The 20,845-nt window shown below is 49.6% G+C and overlaps 1 protein-coding gene across 8 annotated transcripts in view; it reads right to left on the bottom strand.

Moving 5' to 3' along the window:
• The window catches only part of MYO9B (myosin IXB), a 337,738-nt gene that overhangs the window by 26,855 nt on the left and 290,038 nt on the right, over nt 1-20,845 (bottom strand). For all 8 annotated transcript variants that reach the window (XM_069215688.1, XM_069215684.1, XM_069215681.1 and 5 more), the window contains 5 exons: nt 14,881-14,979; nt 11,575-11,751; nt 10,971-11,012; nt 1,463-1,571; nt 152-225 (listed from right to left, as the gene is read on the bottom strand). In XM_069215688.1, the coding sequence (XP_069071789.1) occupies nt 152-225; nt 1,463-1,571; nt 10,971-11,012; nt 11,575-11,751; nt 14,881-14,979 (501 nt within the window). The remainder of the gene's footprint in view (nt 1-151; nt 226-1,462; nt 1,572-10,970; nt 11,013-11,574; nt 11,752-14,880; nt 14,980-20,845) is intronic.

Genomic DNA, 20,845 nt, shown 5'->3' with positions numbered 1-20,845 from the left:
GGAGTTAAAACTGTGCCTGGCATGTTACAAATCTCTCCCCCGAAGGTGGTGAATTCACCTACTGGCCAAGTTGCAACAGGGCCCTAACATTTGCCAAAGATACTCACAGTCGCTTCCACCTGCCAAGGATACTCACAGCAGACATACATACCTTAAGGACATATGATGAGATGCACACATTCTGGATTTTCGGTATACACTTTTTGTGGCAGATCATTGAGCAATCTGGGGAGAAAGAAGACAACAAGTGGAAAAGGCCAATATCTACGTCCCACATTTTAAACATAAAACAGCCATGAGTGTTCAACCCTTCAACACAACCTGCAGCAACCCTGCTGTGACAAGGGAAAGAGTCTGAAAGGTCACATTCATCTTTAGGACACTTATATGGAGACATTAGGTTGTATCTATCAGAAGCATGACTGGGTGAGACCCAGCGTACCCCCAAGATCCAACACAGACCCCTGTAGTGATTCACTGGTCCACCAACCACTAGGCCCAGTACTAAATAAAAACCTAAGTCAATATCTTGCTTCCAAGCACTTAAAGGGCAGTGTTTGCCTTCTTGTCGTCCTCAGATCAGTCCCTAGAATGAGGGAGCCTGCACACATGGAAGGTGCTGCCAAAAACGTATATTGCAAACTTTATACTTCTTGAACTCCTGTGAGTCACTCTGTTTCTAAATAGCCCCAATCGCTTAGGAAGAAAGACGTCCGTGGGCGGGGGGAGGGCTAGTTGGCTTGTCAATTTCCAGGAACCTCTACAGATGTAATTCACTGAGCCACCGCTGGTAAATGCCCCATTCCTCTCCCTCAGCAGCTTCTGTCATTGAATGGCAGCGGCAGAAGGAGGCAACCCCGCTTCTGCGAGAATCTCCCACTGCAGACGACATTCAGTGTTAACAGACATGGACTGAGAGAGCGGGAACTGAGCAGCCACACCTCGAGGAAGAACCCTGAAAAATCAGAAGCACCTCGAAGGCCTTAGCCCCCTGCACCTGAAGCCACTAAATGACGGCAGCTGTGGGGGAAGACAGTGTTAACTGGTTGCAATCGGTACAGACAGGACAGCGGAGTGCAAGGCGCTGTTCGAGTCTCCTCAGCCTTTGCTAGAACATTTGAAATGTGGGTATATACTTCCAGTTAATACCCAAATACCAAGCAATCTGACCTCCCACCTTTCTCCAGCATGTTCCAATGAGCATTTATGTTCAAAACTGTGCTAAGGAGGTGTTCTGGTGCCAAAGCAGCACCGAAAACTTTGTTATTTTAAGCACTCAGACAGGTCTCTGTTTTATGTATACAATCACACTCCGGACTTTACTGGCTCTAAGTAACTTGTAAAAACATGCTCTTATCTTAGACTTGCCTTCACAAACACTTCACAATAGTTCCGATAACATCAAACAGACAGTAGCAGTTTTATTATTGCCCAAACAAGTACAAAAGAATTCACTTCTTACTTCTGCAGAGGTACACTTTGTCCATGGGCCAGATATTGGATGTGCACTGTTCACACGACTGGCCTATGCTAACTTGGTAATGGACGAAAACATGGCCGCAATGCTCCGTCTGCAAACGGTGGATAGGCGAGAGAAAAAGAAATGAATGATCTCAAACAGCATTCAGACTGAAAATCAAGGCAATCTTATCAAGCAAAGTAGCTACATCAACATAACTGCACGTTTGCCCTTGAAGTTCCTTTTAATACTCTGTAAGTGACCACTTGTTCCCAGCGTGCTGCAAGCCACGAACACTCTGCACCCCCAGGAAAATGTACATAAACTTGGTTCACTCGCCCTTGCTCTGCTGCGGCAGGAGTAGAGGAGTCGCTCTGCTGCAGCAGGAGTAGAGGAGCCGCAATGGTGTACGAGTAGAGGAGCCGCAATGGTGCACGAGTAGAGGAGCCGCAATGGTGCACGAGTAGAGGAGCCGCAATGGTGCACGAGTAGAGGAGCCGCAATGGTGCACGAGTAGAGGAGCCGCAATGGTGCACGAGTAGAGGAGCCGCAATGGTGCACGAGTAGAGGAGCCGCAATGGTGCACGAGTAGAGGAGCCGCAATGGTGCACGAGTAGAGGAGCCGCAATGGTGCACGAGTAGAGGAGCCGCTCTGCGGCAGCACGAGCAGAGGAGCCGCTCTGCGGCAGCACGAGCAGAGGAGCCGCTCTGCGGCAGCACGAGCAGAGGAGCCGCTCTGCGGCAGCACGAGCAGAGGAGCCGCTCTGCTGCAGCACGAGCAGAGGAGCCGCTCTGCTGCAGCACGAGCAGAGGAGCCGCTCTGCTGCAGCACGAGCAGAGGAGCCGCTCTGCTGCAGCACGAGCAGAGGAGCCGCTCTGCTGCAGCACGAGCAGAGGAGCTGTGCTGCAATGTCACTTGCAATTTTCAAGTGACATTCCGAACACTTGTTTTAGGTGGAAATAGACTAAATCTTGAAAAGTTGCAAGAGATTTTTCTAAGAGCTCCATAATTATATCTGTTTTTGGCCCTCCGTGCCCACCAGCGCTTTGCTGGTCATTCAGCCAGAGGTATGAATTCCAGCGGACTCCGTTCAGGTTGGGAAGGAGGAGGAGTGCTTTACAGACTGATTGTGATCCGACCACGCACAGCTGACAACTGGTCTGCTGGCCTTCGTAGTACATAAAAAAACAAGAACACATCTGTTTGAGCTGGAGCCTCGTGGCGGGTGCAAAGATGCATGCACAGACCTGCGGTTACAACATGACAAGAAATAGGGCAACCCAATATTCTCTCTCAGGAAGCTGGGCACAAATTCTCAAATATAACAGTGTCCCTGAAAGAGTTACTTCTTGTATTTGTTATATTTTTTTAGCTTAGTACATTAATCCAACCCTTCCTAATTAATATCCTAGTGAAATAGTAAAAAAGCATACCAATACACATTAATTCTTATGATCAGCAATCTTTTTTTAACTTATCCATTAAAGTACCGCAAGTCACATTATTTATATCATATAAATTCAGTCAGGGTTCTCAGTATTTTCAACATTAGTAATCAAAATGATCAGTACAGTGCAGTGTATTTACCTAATGAACAAGTTACTTACCTTCGGTAGCGACTTATCTGGTAGAGACAGTCTAGTTGCTAATTCCTTACCTCAGAATTTATCCCAGGCGTCAGACTGGATCTGGAGATTATTTTCTTTGAGCAGTACCCCTGCGCGTCTTCAGGTGGAGTCGGTCGACTCCGCATCCATCGTGGTCTCCGTGATGATGTTTTGGTCGTACATGGGCACCACCCCGGCACGCTGACGTCTGTTTCTTTTCACAACTTTCTACGCCAGAAGCGCGGAGCCATGAAGAACACTGAGATTAGTGCGCCAAAACTAGTGCCCTGAAAGGGAAGTCCCTGTCCCTAGAAATCAGTTAGCAGAGTAGGGAGAATGGGTGGGTCGGTAAGGAATCTGCAGCAAGAATATGTCTCTACCAGATAATTCATTACCAAAGGTAAGTAACTTGATCATCTAATAGGTATCTGCAACTAGAACTCTCTATCAATAGCATCCCTGGAGAAGGGTCTGCAAACTAAGATCATACTAAGAAGTCCTGCAGGACCGAAAGGCCAAAGTAGCCGTCCATGTGGGCCTGATTGTTCAAGCAGTAGTGTTAGCGAATGTGTGCAGGGACGCCCACGTTGCTGCCTGGCAGATGTCCAGGACTGGAATTCTGTGAGCTAACGCAGTGGTTGCAGCCGTTGCTCTGGTAGAGTGAGCAGGCAGACCCTCAGAGGGTTGCCTTTTAGCCAAAACGGAGCACATTTTGATGCAGAGAACAATTCATCTACAGCTGGTCCTTTTCTATACTGCCCGTCCTTTCTTTGCACCCACGTAACCAACAAAGAGTTAATTGTCTACCCGCAAGTCTTTGGTATTATTAAGGTAGAACTCAATGCTCTTTTTGGATCCTGACGGTGGAGTCTCTCCTCTTCTCGAGAAGGACGTGGGGGTACGTAAAAAGTAGGCAAGGTGATGGACTGGCCTACATGAAAGGGCGTGACCACTTTAGGTAGAAAAGATGCCCTGGTACAAAGCACTACTTTGTCAGGATGAACAGAGATGAAGGGCGGCTTCGAAGAAAGTGATGGCTACAACGAAGGCTGTTTTTGAAGTAAGACGGCGAAGAGGACAATTATGAAGAGACTCAAAAGGAACACACATGATTAAAGTGAGTAACAGGTTCAACTCCAACTGGGGGAATATGAACGGGGTAGGCAGAAACACGTGAGGGAGATCTTTGAGGAATCTCAAAAACAAAGGGAGATTTAAACAAGGAAGGTTGACCAGGTAGTCCGAGAAAAAGCAGAGATGGCAGAGGGATAACCCATATGCGTGCCCAAAGCAGAGCCCTGCAGGGCAAGAGAGAGTGTAAACAAAAGAACCTCAGACTGGTACACCATGCCACTAATTTGTTTCAACGACAGGTGTCTAAGGTGGAGGGACACCTGACTGCCAAGATAACATTACAAGCTTGGGCCAGAAAGTCAAAAGCTCTCAACTGCCGCTGCTCAATCTCCACGCAAGAAGATGGAGACTGGACAGGTTTGGGTGGAGATCCGTCCCCTGCTGTTGCGACAGAAGATCCTCCTGAAGAGGCAGCCTGAGAGGAGGATCGATGGCCATGATCAGAAGCTCGAGATACCATCCTCTGTGTCCAGTCCGTAGCCACAAGAATTACTTGTACTGGGTCATTTTTGATCTTCTTGAGAACTGTGGGCAGAATTGGTATTGGCAGAAAGGCGTACAGAAGGCCTGAGTTCTGTTCGAGACAAAAAGCGCCACAGTGCAAGCGCTGCCTTGGAAACTCCAATGCGCAAAACAGCTGACACTGCGCATTCAATGCGGAGGCAAACAGATCTAACCAAGGCACTCCTCAATGCTGAAAGAGACCTTGCGCCACCTCCGAAGGGAGACACCTTTTGTGATCGACCATGCATTGACAGCTGAGTTTGTCTTCTCTGGTGTTCAGAGAGCCCGCCAGATGTTGAACCACCATTCCTGTTACATCCAGACGCAGGGTCCACAACCCCACCCCACCCTGCTTGTTACACTACCACATGAAGGTAGTGTTGTCTGTGAACATCTGCACCACCCTCCCTTTGAGAGGGGGGGGGGGGGAATGCTTTCAATGCAAGCCTGATCGCCCCAAGTTCCAGAAGGTTTATGTGGAGCCCGGACACCTCCGATCTTCGCCTCCCCCATGTGGCCACTCCATACAAGGAGTGACACAACTTTAACTACTGTTAGATCTGGTAGGGGAAGGGAAAGGGATCTGCCTTTGACCCAATTGTGGTTCGAAAGCCACCACTGCAGATCTTGTGCAGTTCTCTCAGAGATATGGACCATGTCAGAGAGATTCCCTTGATTAGGTGCCCACTGGAACTTTAGATCCCACTGCAGAGCCCGCATATGCCATCTGGCATGTGTGACCAGCAGGATGCAAAAGGTCGTGGGGCCCAGCAGCCTCAGAGTCATCCTCACTGAAACCCAGAACAGAGGCCGAAACATCAGTATCATAGCCTGAATGTCCTGGTCTTGTCGCTTGAGAGGATTGGCCCGAAACTGCACTGTGTCCAGAACAGTTGCAATGAAAGGGAGGGTCTGAGAGCTAGTCAGGTTTGACTTTGCACGGTTATAGTGTACCCCAGCGAATGCAGAAGGTCCACCATAGTCTGGAGGTGGGAGATAACAGCCTGGGGTGAGCCGAGCAGTTGAGTTAGTGTAAGTCTGTAACCCCTAGATGGCGCAGACGAGCTGTGACCACCGCCATCAATTTGAGAACACCCGAGCGGTGCTGGGACGGCCAAAGGGAAGCATGGTAAACTGAAAGCACTTATGACCTACCACGAACCGCAAGTAAAGGCTGTGGGCAATGCAGGACAGGAATGTGAAAATAGGCGTCCTGCATGTCCAACGCTAACATCCAGTCTCCAGGGCAGATACGACCTGAGCCAGAGTGATCATTTTGAACTTTTCCTTTCTGAGGAAACTAATGTGGACCAGAAAGTAGTGGGAATAACTACGACCTACTTCTGGCACAGGGCCACTCTCTATGGCTCCCTTGGCCAAGAGAGCTGTAAGTTCTTCAGAGAGAAGTACGAAGTGATCCTCTGTCTTCTGATAGATGGATGGTGGTACAGCCAAAGGAGAAGTCTAGAAGGAGAGGGAGTAGTCCCTTCGGATAATTTGCAGAACCCATCCATCGTGATAGATTCCCAATGGTGCAGGTGATGGTGAATCCTGCCTCCAACTGGTCCGTGATGGAGCAATTGACTAGGAAGGTTTGGAGGCTGTAGATGGAGGGGGGCAGGGGTGGACTGGGCCAACCACTGGGTCCCTGATCCACAGGGACAGTGGATCCTGCGGCCACCCAGAGGCTGGGCAGCATGTGCGGCATGGTGGCTGGAGAGAAATGGATGTGGTTTGGCGCCCCTTCTGTAGCCACAAAAGGGGTGAAAAGTGGACTGAGGGGGCAAGGAGCAGCTGCGAGGCTAAGGAACCGAGCCATAGCCCAGGACTCCTTAAAGCGCTCAAGTGCTGAGTCCGCTTTGCCTCAGAAGAGACAGATGCCATCAAAGGGCATGTCCATAAGCGATTGCTGGACATCCCTCGAAAAGCCAGATGTCCTCAACCAAGCATGATACCTCAAGGCCACCGTCGACACAACCGATCTGCTTAGTGAGTCGGTTGTGCCCAGCCCACAACAAATTGTGAACTTAGCTGCATCTCTCCAGTCAGCAACAGCTTTGGAGAGAATGGCCAGGGCATGCTCCAGGACCTTTGGCAGCACCTGCACGACCGTATCCCATAAAGCATAGGAACAGCGGCCCAAAAGGCATGCGGTGTTCACGGATCGCAACACCAGACTGAAGGAAGAGAATAACTTCTTCCCAAGTTGATTCAGTCATTTTGATTCTCTATCCGGTGGTACGGAGGGGAATGCACCACCCTGGATGACCAAACTCTCAGGCGTGGGAAGTTGGGTCAGGAATTTAGGGTTGTTAGGTACAGGCCTAGGGCAGCGGATGATTGTCCTGTTGACAGGAGCCCCTGTCTTGGGTTTAGACCACATCCCCAGAAGGAGATCAGTGAGGGCTTTATTGAAGGGCAAAAGGGGTTCACAACATAGAAGCCCTGGGCTGAAGCACCTCAGTCAGGAGGTTAGCCCTGACAGCCATCGAAGGCAGCTTGAGGCCCAAGAACTTAGCTACTCTTCTCACCACCAATGAATAAGAGGCTCCCTCCTCCGTAGTCACAGTAGGGGAAGAAGGCATGCCAGCATTAGGGGAGGTATCAAGACCACTGGCTGCGCCAAATTCCTAAGCCCAGTCCATTTCAGGATCTTCTAGCTGGAAATATTAAAAGGTACAGCAACTCCTCCATATGCTCATGGTACCTCCATGTGCTCATGGTACCCACCAGCTCATCCGGACCACCACCAGCTCATCCGGACCACCAAGAGATCATTCTACCAGGAACTCGTCGACAACAACGTTCACGACAGCAAAGAGCACAACAACATCATTAAGGAACTCGTCAACCCCAGGTCCTGCTCCAACGACACCCCACCTTCGCAAGACCTCTGCGACTCCCTCTCCTACTCCTTTCACCGCAAGATCACGGACATTCACGACAGCTTCAAAACCCCAACACCCCCGACAACCGCTGTCACCACAAACCCTGACTCACCGGACCCCAGCCACACCAATCTACTGCTCTCCTGGACCCCCATTAACAACGAGGATACCATCAAAACTATGAGCTCCATCCACTCCGGTTCACCCTCCGACCCCTGCTCCCACCATGTCTTCAACTCCAAATGATCGTCAACAGTTCCTTCGAGACTGCCACCTTCCCGGAAAGCTGGAAGCACGCTGAAGTCAACGTCCTGCTAAAGAAACCCAAAGCAGACCCTTGAGATCTCAAGAACTACAGGCCCATCTCCCTCCTCCCCTTCCCGGCGAAGGTCATTGAGAAGATTGTCAATGGCCAACTGACCCGCTTCCTTGAAGACAACAACATGCTGGACACTTCTCAATCCAGCTTCCATAGCAAACACAGCACCGAGACTGCGCTCGACAGAGGCAAAACCGCGGCCCTCATCCTCCTAGACCTCTCTGCTGCCTTCGACACCATCTACCACCACACCCTTTGCACACGCCTCCATGATGCAGGGATCCGCCACAAAAGCCCTGGGCTCCTTCCTCTCCAGCAGAACCCAGGGAGTCCGCCTCCCTCCCTTCCTCTCTGGAGTCACCAAACCATCTGCAGAATTCCCCAAGGATCCTCACTCAGCCCAACCCTTTGCAACATCTTTATGGCACTGCTCGCCAACATCGTATGATCACACAACCTCAACATCATCTCCTACACTGACAACACCCAGCTGGTCCTATCACTCACCATGGACACTGCCACCGCCAAAATCAACTTCCAAGACTGAGTAAAGGCCATCGCCAGCTGGATGGAGAACAGCCGCCTCAAACTGAACTCAGACAAGACAGAGGACCTCATCCTCGGCTCCAACCCATCCGCCTGGGAGGACTACTGGTGGCCGGCCACCCTAGGAACCGCACCAACACCAACCAACCATGCACGCAACCTAGGTTTCATACTGGACCCATCGCTCACCATGACCTAACAAGTCAACGCTGTCTCATCTTCCTGCTTCAACACCCTCCCCGTGCTCCACAAGATCTTCAGGTGGATCCCCACCGAAACCAGAAGGACGGTCACCCAGGCCCTCATTAGCAGCAGACTGGACTAACTGCAATGATCTCTATGCAGGATCCACGGCCAAGCTCTTGAAAAAACTACAACGTATACGGAACGCCTCTGCACGCCTCATCCTCGACATCCCACGCCGTAACCATATCTCAGCCCACCTGAGAGATCTACACTCACTCCCCATCAACAAGAGGATCACCTTCAAGCTCCTCACCCATGCTCACAAAGCACTCCACAACGCCGGCACTGCTTACCTCAACAAGCGTCTCACCTTCTACGCTCCCAACCGCCAACTCCGCTCCGCCAACCTCGCCCTCGCCACCGTTCCTCGCATCCGCAGAACTACAGCCGGCAGCAGATCGTTCTCTCACCTCGCCACCAAGACCTGGAACTCCCTCCCCGTCCACGTGCAACAGACCCAGGACCTGCTGACCTTCAGGAAACGCCTCAAGACCTGGCCTTGAGAACCTAGCGGGTGAGTAGCGAGCTCTACAAATATCTGACTGATTGATTGATTAAAGGATTAGGATCCAACCTGGGGAGCAAACTCCCCTCAAAGACAGAATCCGGGTCAAGCGACATCGTTGCGACTCCAGGTCGGAGTAAAGAATCAGTATGGGATCGACAACGATTGTGGGCCTAACCTGTGTCAGAAGCATCGACATCCTTAACGACGCCTGGGAAGGTTGCAATGGTATTAATGGCATCAGCATGGATCTGGTAAAGGATCCTGGGGTGTCCTTCGGAGCCAAGGCCAAAGCCACGGAACAGACACTGCTGGCGTCACAGGAGGGTCAGACTGCCCAAAAATGAGGCGCATGGCCTCATAAAACTCTCTGAGTTAGGGAGGGGTGGCTCCTGGAAACTCAGGGAGGCACGGAGCCAACCCAGAAGCAGGCTCCAAGGTCAGAGGCCTAAAGCGCTGACGCTCCTTCCACGTCGCATCAGCTGAGCGACTGGGTGAAGTGAAAGAAAGTTTGTTCTCATTTGACTTCTTCTGACCTGAATGTCACGAGGCTTTAGAGTAGGATGAGTGGTAATGGCTCTGCAAGCGGTCTTGTGACCTCCTTCTCAAATAAGACCGGGAGCAACACAGAGCTGAGTGCCGACAGCCATGAGCTTTAGTGGCAGCTCTCTCAAAGCCTTTGTGTTCATGGTCCGGCACTCTGAGCACGACTTCGGGTCATGGTTGTGCTCCAGACACCACCAGCACACGAGGTGCCGGTCCGTCACCGACATCATGCAGTGACATGAGTAACACAGCTTGAATCCAGTCTTGCAGGAAGACTTCTCGATGCACCAAGAAGTGTAAAAAAAGACTTCGCAAAAAGCGACTGAGGATAGCTCTTCTCTGTATCTGCGCATAGGCTGGCATGGAAAGAAAAGAACTGACATGAGCGCGCCATAGTGGCGCCTATATGCGACATCACGGCAACCATGACGTCAACGATGGACAGAGTTGACAGACGCCACCTGGGCAGTAGGGGTACTGCTCGAAGGAAAATCTCAGGATCCAGTCTGGCGCCTGGGGAAAATTCTAAGGAACGGAATCTTCAACTAGTCTCTATCAGATACAATATGATTTTTTTAGCCAGAAGTTCATTCTAGATTACTGTAGAATGCAAGTGACATATTGAGAACACTGACTGAATTTGCATGATATAAATAATGTGACTTGTGGTAATTTAATGGATAGGTAAACAAAAAATGCTGATCATAAGAATTAATATGTGTTGGTAAACCTTTTTACTATTTCACCAGGACATTAAGAAGGGTTGGATTAATGTACTAACCTAAAAAAGGAAATGAAATATAAAGGTAAGGAATCTGTGGTTAGAAGTCTATATCAGATTCAATGTTTGGTTTAGTGAAAAACACATTTTAATAGTGAAATAATTAAATTTATGGAAATATGTAGATGTTAAAGCTAATAATATGTTAACAGACAGATTTGCCATAATTATGCCTTTTCCTTTAATTGCAGGGAATTCCCTTGAGGAGCACAACTAGGGGGTCCTTGTGAGGACAATATCTGTATATTTCTTTTCTCTAATGATGGAACACTTGCTTTCAGGGATACACTCATACCGAACTTCCCTTACCTGAAGCCCAGCATACTGTGAAAGCTTAGAACTTGGAAGGAAACTTTCGTACCACATTCAATGTCTCCTTGATCCTCACGCAACCTTGCTATCACAATTGACTGAAGATATAAAGCAATACTCACCACTTGATCCTGTTTGCGTTTCTTTTTTTGTGCTTTGCTTTGCTGTGGAAAGATCAAACACAACTCAGGTTTGCCTTTAGTGTCTTCACAACAATCAGTGCCTCTGCCAAGGCCCCGCCTCACATATTATAGCTAGCAGAGTTAGAGGCATCATCAAAACTTCAACTTGCAGAGACATGGCTTCAAGGGCAATAAAATGCTGCCTCCAGTGTGAATAAAATTTCCACCTTTTCTCTTGTTTTGAATGAAGACTGGCTACACCATGCAAAAGCAAAACCTCTCTGAATGGTTAGCTAGCACCCATCTTCATGTGGTTTGAGTCTACTGGCTCAAACAGTTCACATACTTCCCTTTTAGGACACAAACACTGGTCCAGCCGAGGTAGTCAGAGACCCAATTGTTGTAACATCTGATAGCCATTAAGCAGATCATTTTAAAGAGGATTGATGTCTCACCACTGCTCCCACTCCACGTCCCACAGCATGCAGGCATCAAAGGGATTAGAGTTATGCACTACAAGCAACTATCAAACATTAACTGACCTTAATCCTGCTATGGTCTATCCAGTCCAGCTTCACTCCTCAGACAACTTGGAAGCATTTACCTTTTGGACCTCAGAGTCCTCTTTACGGGAATAGCCTTTGGTGAACTCATCGAGAAATGACTGGAAGAGATTTAGTACAAGCTTCATATCCTTTTCCTCATGCTCCTTTGCCATGCTGTACACCAGAAGCTGGTAACGCTCCATAAGATCCCCATAACGAGCGTGAATGTGTCCATTCTGTGAAAACACAGTAATTAAAAGAGAATTCTAAAAGAACTTCTGCAACAGCAGCTAGGTGAACTGCAGCTAAGCCGAACGGATTGTCCTACTGTATAGAAGAGACAAGGAACTCATGCAGCATATTTATTTCTCTGTTTGCATCGGGTTTTTAAAAAACTACAAGAGACAGGAAAATCAGCTGACATTCATTTGTGGTGTAGGACAAGAGGGTTTATTTCACACAGCTGCCACCTAATGTCTGTAGGATTCAACCAGAATAATGAATATTAGCAATATTTATTGAAATGGAAATGATGAAACTGCATTATTTCTAAATGTTTTTACAGCACATAATGAATACACTTAACCTGCTTGTAAGTGCTACCAATTTTTGGTTAAGTAAATTTAGATACAAGCACAAGAAATAATAATGTGTATGAGGTCGCAGAATACACAGAGCTGGAAGGAGGAGGTTCAAGCATGGAGTCAGGTTTCCCGACAATGCAAATATTAAACAATAAAATATATATTTTTTCAGGCAATGACCATTGAATCAACATATCAAATTTGCAGACTGGTAGTGAGCATGACTATAACACTGTATCAGTTCAGAAGCATTAGACATGATGGTGCTCGGCTTCATAGGTTATTAATCACACAATTGTTCAGTTCCTCTCTGTAGGAAGTTGGCTCTGTATGTGCTATTTCAAAGTAAGGAATAGCATGCACAGAGTCCAAGGGTTCCCCTTAGAGGTAAAATAGTGGTAAAAAGAGATAATACTAATGCTCTATTTTGTGGTAGTGTGGTCGAGCAGTAGGCTTATCCAAGGAGTAGTGTTAAGCATTTGTTGTACATACACATAGACAATAAATGAGGTACACACACTCAGAGACAAATCCAGCCAATAGGTTTTTGTATAGAAAAATATCTTTTCTTAGTTTATTTTAAGAACCACAGGTTCAAATTCTACATGTAATATCTCATTCGAAAGGTATTGCAGGTAAGTACTTTAGGAACTTCAAAATCATCAAAATTGCATGTATACTTTTCAAGTTATTCACAAATAGCTGTTTTAAAAGTGGACACTTAGTGCAATTTTCACAGTTCCTAGGGGAGGTAAGTATTTGTTAGGTTAACCAGGTAAGTAAGACACTTACAGGGCTTAGTTCTTGGTCCAAGGTAGCCCACCGTTGGGGGTTCAGAGCAACCCCAAAGTCACCACACCAGCAGCTCAGGGCCGGTCAGGTGCAGAGTTCAAAGTGGTGCCCAAAACACATAGGCTAGAATGGAGAGAAGGGGGTGCCCCGGTTCCGGTCTGCTTGCAGGTAAGTACCCGCGTCTTCGGAGGGCAGACCAGGGGGGTTTTGTAGGGCACCGGGGGGGACACAAGCCCACACAGAAATTTCACCCTCAGCAGCGCGGGGGCGGCCGGGTGCAGTGTAGAAACAAGCGTCGGGTTTTCAATGTTAGTCTATGAGAGATCAGGGGATCTCTTTAGCGCTGCAGGCAGGCAAGGGGGGGCTTCCTCGGGGAAACCTCCACTTGGGCAAGGGAGAGGGACTCCTGGGGGTCACTTCTCCAGTGAAAGTCCGGTCCTTCAGGTCCTGGGGGCTGCGGGTGCAGGGTCTTTTCCAGGCGTCGGGACTTAGGTTTCAGAGAGTCGCGGTCAGGGGAAGCCTCGGGATTCCCTCTGCAGGCGGCGCTGTGGGGGCTCAGGGGGGACAGGTTTTGGTACTCACAGTCGTAGAGTAGTCCGGGGGTCCTCCCTGAGGTGTTGGTTCTCCACCAGCCGAGTCGGGGTCGCCGGGTGCAGTGTTGCAAGTCTCACGCTTCTTGCGGGGAGATTGCAGGGTCTTTAAAGCTGCTCCTTGAAACAAAGTTGCAGTCTTTTTGGAGCAGGTCCGCTGTCCTCGGGAGTTTCTTGTCTTTTTCGAAGCAGGGCAGTCCTCAGAGGAGTCAGAGGTCGCTGGTCCCTTGGAAGGCGTCGCTGGAGCAGAGTTCTTTGGAAGGCAGGAGACAGGCCGGTGAGTTTCTGGAGCCAAGGCAGTTGTTGTCTTCTGGTCTTCCTCTGCAGGGGTTTTCAGCTAGGCAGTCCTTCTTGTAGTTGCAGGAATCTAATTTTCTAGGGTTCAGGGTAGCCCTTAAATACTAAATTTAAGGGCGTGTTTAGGTCTGGGGGGTTAGTAGCCAATGGCTACTAGCCCTGAGGGTGGGTACACCCTCTTTGTGCCTCCTCCCAAGGGGAGGGTGTCACAATCCTAACCCTATTGGGGGAATCCTCCATCTGCAAGATGGAGGATTTCTAAAAGTTAGAGTCACTTCAGCTCAGGACACCTTAGGGGCTGTCCTGACTGGCCAGTGACTCCTCCTTGTTGCTTTCTTTGTTCCCTCCAGCCTTGCCGCCAAAAGTGGGGGCCGTGGCCGGAGGGGGCGGGCAACTCCACTAAGCTGGAGTGCCCTGCTGGGCTGTGACAAAGTGTGATGCCAGTGTACATTTTATTGTGCTGAGAAGTTTGATACCAAACTTCCCAGTTTTCAGTGTAGCCATTATGGTGCTGTGGAGTTCGTGTTTGACAGACTCCCAGACCATATACTCTTATGGCTACCCTGCACTTACAATGTCTAAGGTTTTGCTTAGACACTGTAGGGGTACCATGCTCATGCACTCGTACCCTCACCTATGGTATAGTGCACCCTGCCTTAGGGCTGTAAGGCCTGCTAGAGGGGTGTCTTACCTATACTGCATAGGCAGTGAGAGGCTGGCATGGCACCCTGAGGGGAGTGCCATGTCGACTTACTCGTTTTGTCCTCACTAGCACACACAAGCTGGCAAGCAGTGTGTCTGTGCTGAGTGAGAGGTCTCCAGGGTGGCATAAGACATGCTGCAGCCCTTAGAGACCTTCCTTGGCATCAGGGCCCTTGGTACTAGAAGTACCAGTTACAAGGGACTTATCTGGATGCCAGGGTCTGCCAATTGTGGATACAAAAGTACAGGTTAGGGAAAGAACACTGGTGCTGGGGCCTGGTTAGCAGGCCTCAGCACACTTTCAATTGTAAACATAGCATCAGCAAAGGCAAAAAGTCAGGGGGCAACCATGCCAAGGAGGCATTTCCTTACACTCTCTGAAAGGAAGGCAACCACTTACCGGAGTAGAATACATTGCCTTGACAGTTCCTCTAAACTTTTCGGTTGCTTGAAAAAACAAACATTCTATCCCAGACTTCTGAGAACTCAAATCGTTGATCTGAAAAGACAAAGCATGAAACAGATAACTACACCACACCAGTTACCAGTAATGACAGTCAAATGTTCCTGAAATAATAGCTATGACAAAAAACAGATTGCATATTGTAGGAAAATGGCTCCCTGTTGCAGTTACCCCCCACTTTTTGCCTGATATTGATGCTGACTTGACTGAGAAGTGTGCTGGGACCCTGCTAACCAGGCCCCAGCACCAGTGTTCTTTCTCTTAAAAATGTACCATTGTTCCACAATTGGCACATCCCTGGCACACAGAGAAGTCCCTTGTAAAAGGTACCGGTGGTTCCAAGAGCCCTGTGACCAGGGAAGGCCCCTAAGGGCTGCAGCATGGTTGTGCCACCCTAAGGGACCCCTCACCTAACACATGCACACTGCCATTGCAGATTGTGTGTGTCGGTGGGGAGAAAAAGGCAAAGTCGACATGGCATCCCCCTCAGGGTGCCAGGCACACAAAATACTGCCTGTGACATAGGTAAGTCACCCCTCTAGCAGGCCTTACAGCCCTAAGGCAGGGTGCACTATACCATAGGTGAGGGCACAGCTGCATGAGCAATATGCCCCTACAGTGTCTAAGTCTATTCTTAGACATTGTAAGTACAGTGTGGCCATATTAAGTATATGGTCTTGGAGTTTGTCAAAAACTCCACAGCTCCATAATGGCTACACTAAATACTGGGAAGTTTGGTATCAAACTTCTCAGAATAATAAACCCACACTGATGCCAGTGTTGGATTTATTACAAAATGCACACAGAGATGCACCCTGTATTTTACCCAATCCTTCAGTGCAGTCCTGACTGGTCAGTGCTAGCCTGCCACTGAGATGCGTTTCTGCCCCCCTGGGGTGAGAGCCTTTGTGCTCTCTGGAGACAGAGACAAAGCCTGCACTGGGTGGAAGTGCTTCTCACCTCCCCCTGCAGGAACTGTAACACCTGGCGGTGAGCCTCAAAGGCTCACCCCTTTTGTTACAGCGCCCCAGGGGATCCAGCTAGTGGAGATGCCCGCCCCTCCGGCCACTGCCCCCACTTTTGGCGGCAAGGCTGGAGGAGATAATGAGAAAAACAAGGAGGAGTCACTCACCAGTCAGGACAGCCCCTAAGGTGTCCTGAGCTGAGGTGACCCCTGCCTTGAGAAATCCTCCATCTTGAGCTTGGAGGATTCCCCCAATAGGATTAGGGATGTGCCCCCCTCTCCACAGGGAGGAGGCAAAAGAGGGTATAGCCACTCTCAAGGACAGTAGCCATTGGCTACTGCCCTCCCAGACCTAAACACCCCCCTAAATTCAGTATTTAAGGGCACCCCAGAGCCTAGGAAACTAGATTCCTGCAACCTTAACAAAAAGGACTGCTGACCTGAAGCCCTGAAGAGAAGACGGAGACGACAACTGCTTTGGCCCCAGCCCTACCGGCCTGTCTCCCAACTTCGAAGAAAATGCAACAGAAACGCATCCAACAGGGACCAGCGACCTCCGAAGCTTCAGAGGACTGCCCTGTACCCAAGGACCAAGAAACTCCAGTGAACAGCGGCTCTGTTCAAAATCCTGCAACAAAGAAGCAACTTTAAGGACTTCATGCTTCCCGCCGGAAGCGTGAGGCCTCCCACTCTCCCCACCAGCACACACAAGCTGTGAGGCAGTGTGCATGTGCTGAGATAGAGGTTCCTAAGGTGGCATAAGATATGCTGCGCCCTTAGAGACATTCCCTGGCATCAGGGCCCTTGGTACCAGGGGTACCATTTACAAGGCACTTACCTGAATGCCAGGGTTGTGCCAATTGTGGAGACAAAGGTACAGTTTAGGGAAAGAACACTGGTGCTGGGGCCTGGTTAGCAGGGTCCCAGCAGTGCTCATTTGTCTAACCTGTATCTTCTTATCACCGTAAAAAAATTACTGACCTAACTGTGAACCAACTGTCACCTTACTTCTGAGGCATGGTGGGATACTGGAGGTGCGCGGGGCCTACCAGATATTTCATTACCGAAGGTAAGTAACTTGTAAAACTGATAGAGACTCCTAGTTGCAGATTCCTTACCTTAGAATAGATACCCAAGCAATGCCATCCTCGGTGGTGGGCTGCGAACCAAGATCATACTAGAAAGTCCTGCAGGACCGAACGACCAAAATAGCCGTCTCGATGGACCGAATTATCCAGGCAGTAATGCTTAGCAAACGTGTGCGGGGACTCCCACGTAGCTGCCTGACAGATATCCAGGACAGGAACTCCGCGTGCTAACCCAGTGGTAGCAGCAGTTGCTCTGGTGGAATGAGCATGCAAGCCTTCAAGAGGTTGCTTCTTGGCCAAAGCGTAGCACATTTCGATGCAAAGTAGCACCTATCGAGAGATCGTACGCTTTTGCACCACCTTCCCTTTTTTCGCACCCACATACTAAATAAAGAGTTGGTCGTCCACCCAGAAATCTTAAGCACGATTGAGGTAGAACAGCAACGCTCTTTTTGGGTCCAGACGGTGGAGTCTCTCCTCCTCATGGGAAGGATGTGGGTGAGCGTAGAAGGTAGGCAAAGTGATGGACTGGCCTACACGAAAGGGTGTAACCACCTTAGGCAAGAAGGAAGCTCTACTGCGCAACACTACTTTGTCAGGGTGCACAGACAAGTATGGAGGTTTTGAGTAAAGTGCCTGAAGCTCACTCACCCTGCGAGCAGAGGTGATAGCGACCAGAAAGACAGTTTTGAAGTTGAGGAGCCGCAAGGGACAATTATGCATAGGCTCGTAGGGGGTACACATCAAATAAGTAAGTACCAGATTAAGGTCCCACTGAGGCATGATAAATGGAGTGGGAGGAAATAAATGGGTAAGCCCTTTTAGGAACCTACTCACAATAGGAGTTTAAAGACTGAGGGCTGATCATGTAGCCTAAGAAAGGCGGAAATGGCAGATAAATACCCTAAGTGCCCAAAGCTGAGCCCTGCTGGGCTAAAGAAAGAATGAACAGAAGAACCTCTGACAGAGGGGCAGAAAGGGGATCAACCGATTTGCTGGTACACCATGACACAAATTTATTCCAAAGACAGGCGTATACAGTTTTAGTCGAGGGGTGCCTGGCTGCCAAGATAACATTGCAGACTTCGGGTGGAAGGGCAAAAGCCGTCAACTGTTGCCGCTTAATCTCCATGCATGAAGGCAGAGGTTGGACAGGTTCGGGTGAAGAACCGTCCCCCCTGTTGCTGCGACAGAAGATCCGCCCGAAGAGGCAGTGTGAGCGGAGGATCGATGGGCATGCTCAATATCTCTGGATACCACACTCTTCGAGCCCAGTCTGGAGCCACCAAGATGACTTGGGCCCGGTCGTTCTTGATTTTCTTGAAAACTCTGGGCAGAAGAGGGATAGGCGGGAAGACATAAAGGATGCCAGAGTTCCACTCGAGATAAAAAGCGTCTCCAAGCGAGTGCCGCCTTGGAAACTCCAACACGCAAAACAGCTGACATAGCGCGTTCTCGGCGGAGGCTAACAGATCTAACCAAGGCTCTCCCCATTGCTGAGAGAGTCCTTGTACCACCTCCGGATGGAGATGCCATTCGTGATCGGCTGTGCATCGACAGCTGAGTTTGTCTGCTCTGGCGGTGAGGGAGCCCGCCAGATGTTGAACAATCAGGGTAATGCCCTGATGTTCCAGCCATGTCTAGAGGCATAGTGCCTCCTGACAAAGGGTCCAGGACCCTACTCTGCCCTGTTTGTTGGAGTACAACATGGCAGTAGTATTTGTACAACAAATGCTTAACAATACCCCCTGATAAGCCTACTGCTCGACCACACTACCACAAAATAGAGCATTAGAATTATCTCTTTTTACCACTATCTTACCTCAAAGGGGAAGCCTTGGACTCTGTGCATGCTATTTCTTACTTTGAAGTAGTATATACAGAGCCAACTTCCTACAATACCAATTCTCTATTTTGTGGTAGTGTGGTCGAGCAGTAGGCTTATCAGAGGGTAGTGTTAAGCATTTGATATACACACACAGGCAACAAATGAGGAACACACACTTAAAGACTTCAATCCAGGCCAATTGGTTTTTATATAGAAAAATATATTTTCTTAATTTATTTTTAGAACCACAAGATTCAAATTTGAGGTAAGTACATAAAATGCAAGGTACTTCACACAGGTAAGTATAGAACTTTGATTTAAAACAGTAGTACACACAGTTTTGGTTAAAATGGCAAATAGCTATTTTAAAAGTGGACACTGCAAAAATCAACAGTTCCTAGGGTAAGTAAGTTTTGGTTAGTTTCTCAGGTAAGTAAACCACAGTCAGTCTCCTGGGCATAGGCAGCCCACTGCTGGGGGTTCAAGGCAACCCCAAAGCCACAGCACCAGCAACACAGTGCCTGTGAGGTGCAGAGGTCAAGGGAGGGCCCAAAACACATAGGCGCCTATGGAGAACAGGGGTGCTCCGGTTCCAATCTGCTAGCAGGTAAGTACCTGCGTCCTTGGGGAACAGACAAGGGGGGTTTTGTAGAGCACTGTGGGGAGAGGGGGGAACAAGCACACAAAACACACTCAGCGGCACAGGGGCAGCCGGTGCAGTGTGCAAAGTAGGCGTAAGGTTTGCTGTAGAAATCAATGGAGGGACCCGGGGGTCACTCTGGCGATGCAGGCAGGGCACAGGGGGGCTTCTTGGGCCAGCCACTGACTGCGCTAGGATGGGGGCCGCCTGCTGGTCCTTCCTGCACCGGTATGTGGTTCCTCTCGGTCCTGGGGCAGCGGGTGCAGTGCTTGGTCCAGGCGTCGGGTTCCTCTGTTACCAGGCAGTCGCGGTCAGGGGAAGCCTCTGGATCCTCTCAGCAGGTGTCGATGTGGGGGTGCAGGGAGGTAGACTCAGGGTGTCCAAGTCGTTGGAGGTGCCTGGGAGTGCTCTTTGCGGTGTTGGTTGTCCTCAACTCGAGTCAGGGGGTCGGGTGCAGAGTGTGAAGTCTCACGCTTCTGGTGGTAAGTTGGAGTCTCTTTAAAGTGGCTTACTTTGTTGTTGTTTCTGGACAGAGCCACTGTCCTTGGGAAGTTCCTGGTCCTTTAGGTGCAGGTCAGTCCTCAGTCGTCGATGGACCCGTTGGATGCATCGCTGTGCAGGTTCTTTGAGTCTGGAGACAGGACGGTAGGGCTGGGGCCAAGTCAGTTGTCATCTCTGTGTCTTTGCGGGGCTTTCAGGTCAGCAGACCTTCTTTCTTCAGGTTGCAGGAATCTGATTTCCTGGGTTTAGGGTCGCCCCTAAATACTGAATTTAGGGGTGTGTTTAGGTCTGGGGGCAGTTGCCAATGGCTACTTCCCTGGAGGGTGGCTACACCCACTTCGTGCCTCCTCCCCGAGGGGAGGGGGGCAAATCCCTATTCCTAGTGAGGGGAATCCTCCAAAACCAAGATGGAGGATTTCTTATGGGAGGAGTCACCTCAGCTCAGGACACCTTAGGGGCTGTCCTGACTGGTGGGTGACTCCTCCTTGTTTTTCTCATTATCTCCTCTGGACTTGCCGCCAAAAGTGGGGACTGTGTCCAGAGGGGCAGGCATCTCCACTAGCTGGGATGCCCTGGGGCGCTGTAACAACAGACATGAGCCTTTGAGGTTCACCCCCCAGGTGTTACAGTTCCTGCAGGGGGAGGTGAGAAGCACCTCCACTCAGTGCAAGCTTTGTTCCTGACCACAGAGTGGCACTCACCCCATGTGGCCAGAAACTCGTCTTGTTGTGGCAGGAACTGGTCCACCTAACACTAGGAGTCAGACAGGCATGAAGGGGCATTTCTAAGATGCCCTCTGTGTGCATTTTGCAATAAATCCCACACTGGCATCAGTGTGCATTTATTGTGCTGAGAAGTCTGATACCAAACTTCTCAGATTT

The sequence above is a fragment of the Pleurodeles waltl genome, chromosome 12, assembly GCF_031143425.1.
Source record: "Pleurodeles waltl isolate 20211129_DDA chromosome 12, aPleWal1.hap1.20221129, whole genome shotgun sequence".
NCBI classification, from domain to species: domain Eukaryota; kingdom Metazoa; phylum Chordata; class Amphibia; order Caudata; family Salamandridae; genus Pleurodeles; species Pleurodeles waltl.
Note: the sequence above shows the minus strand (reverse complement) of the source record. Positions and strands in the feature narration are given on the sequence as shown.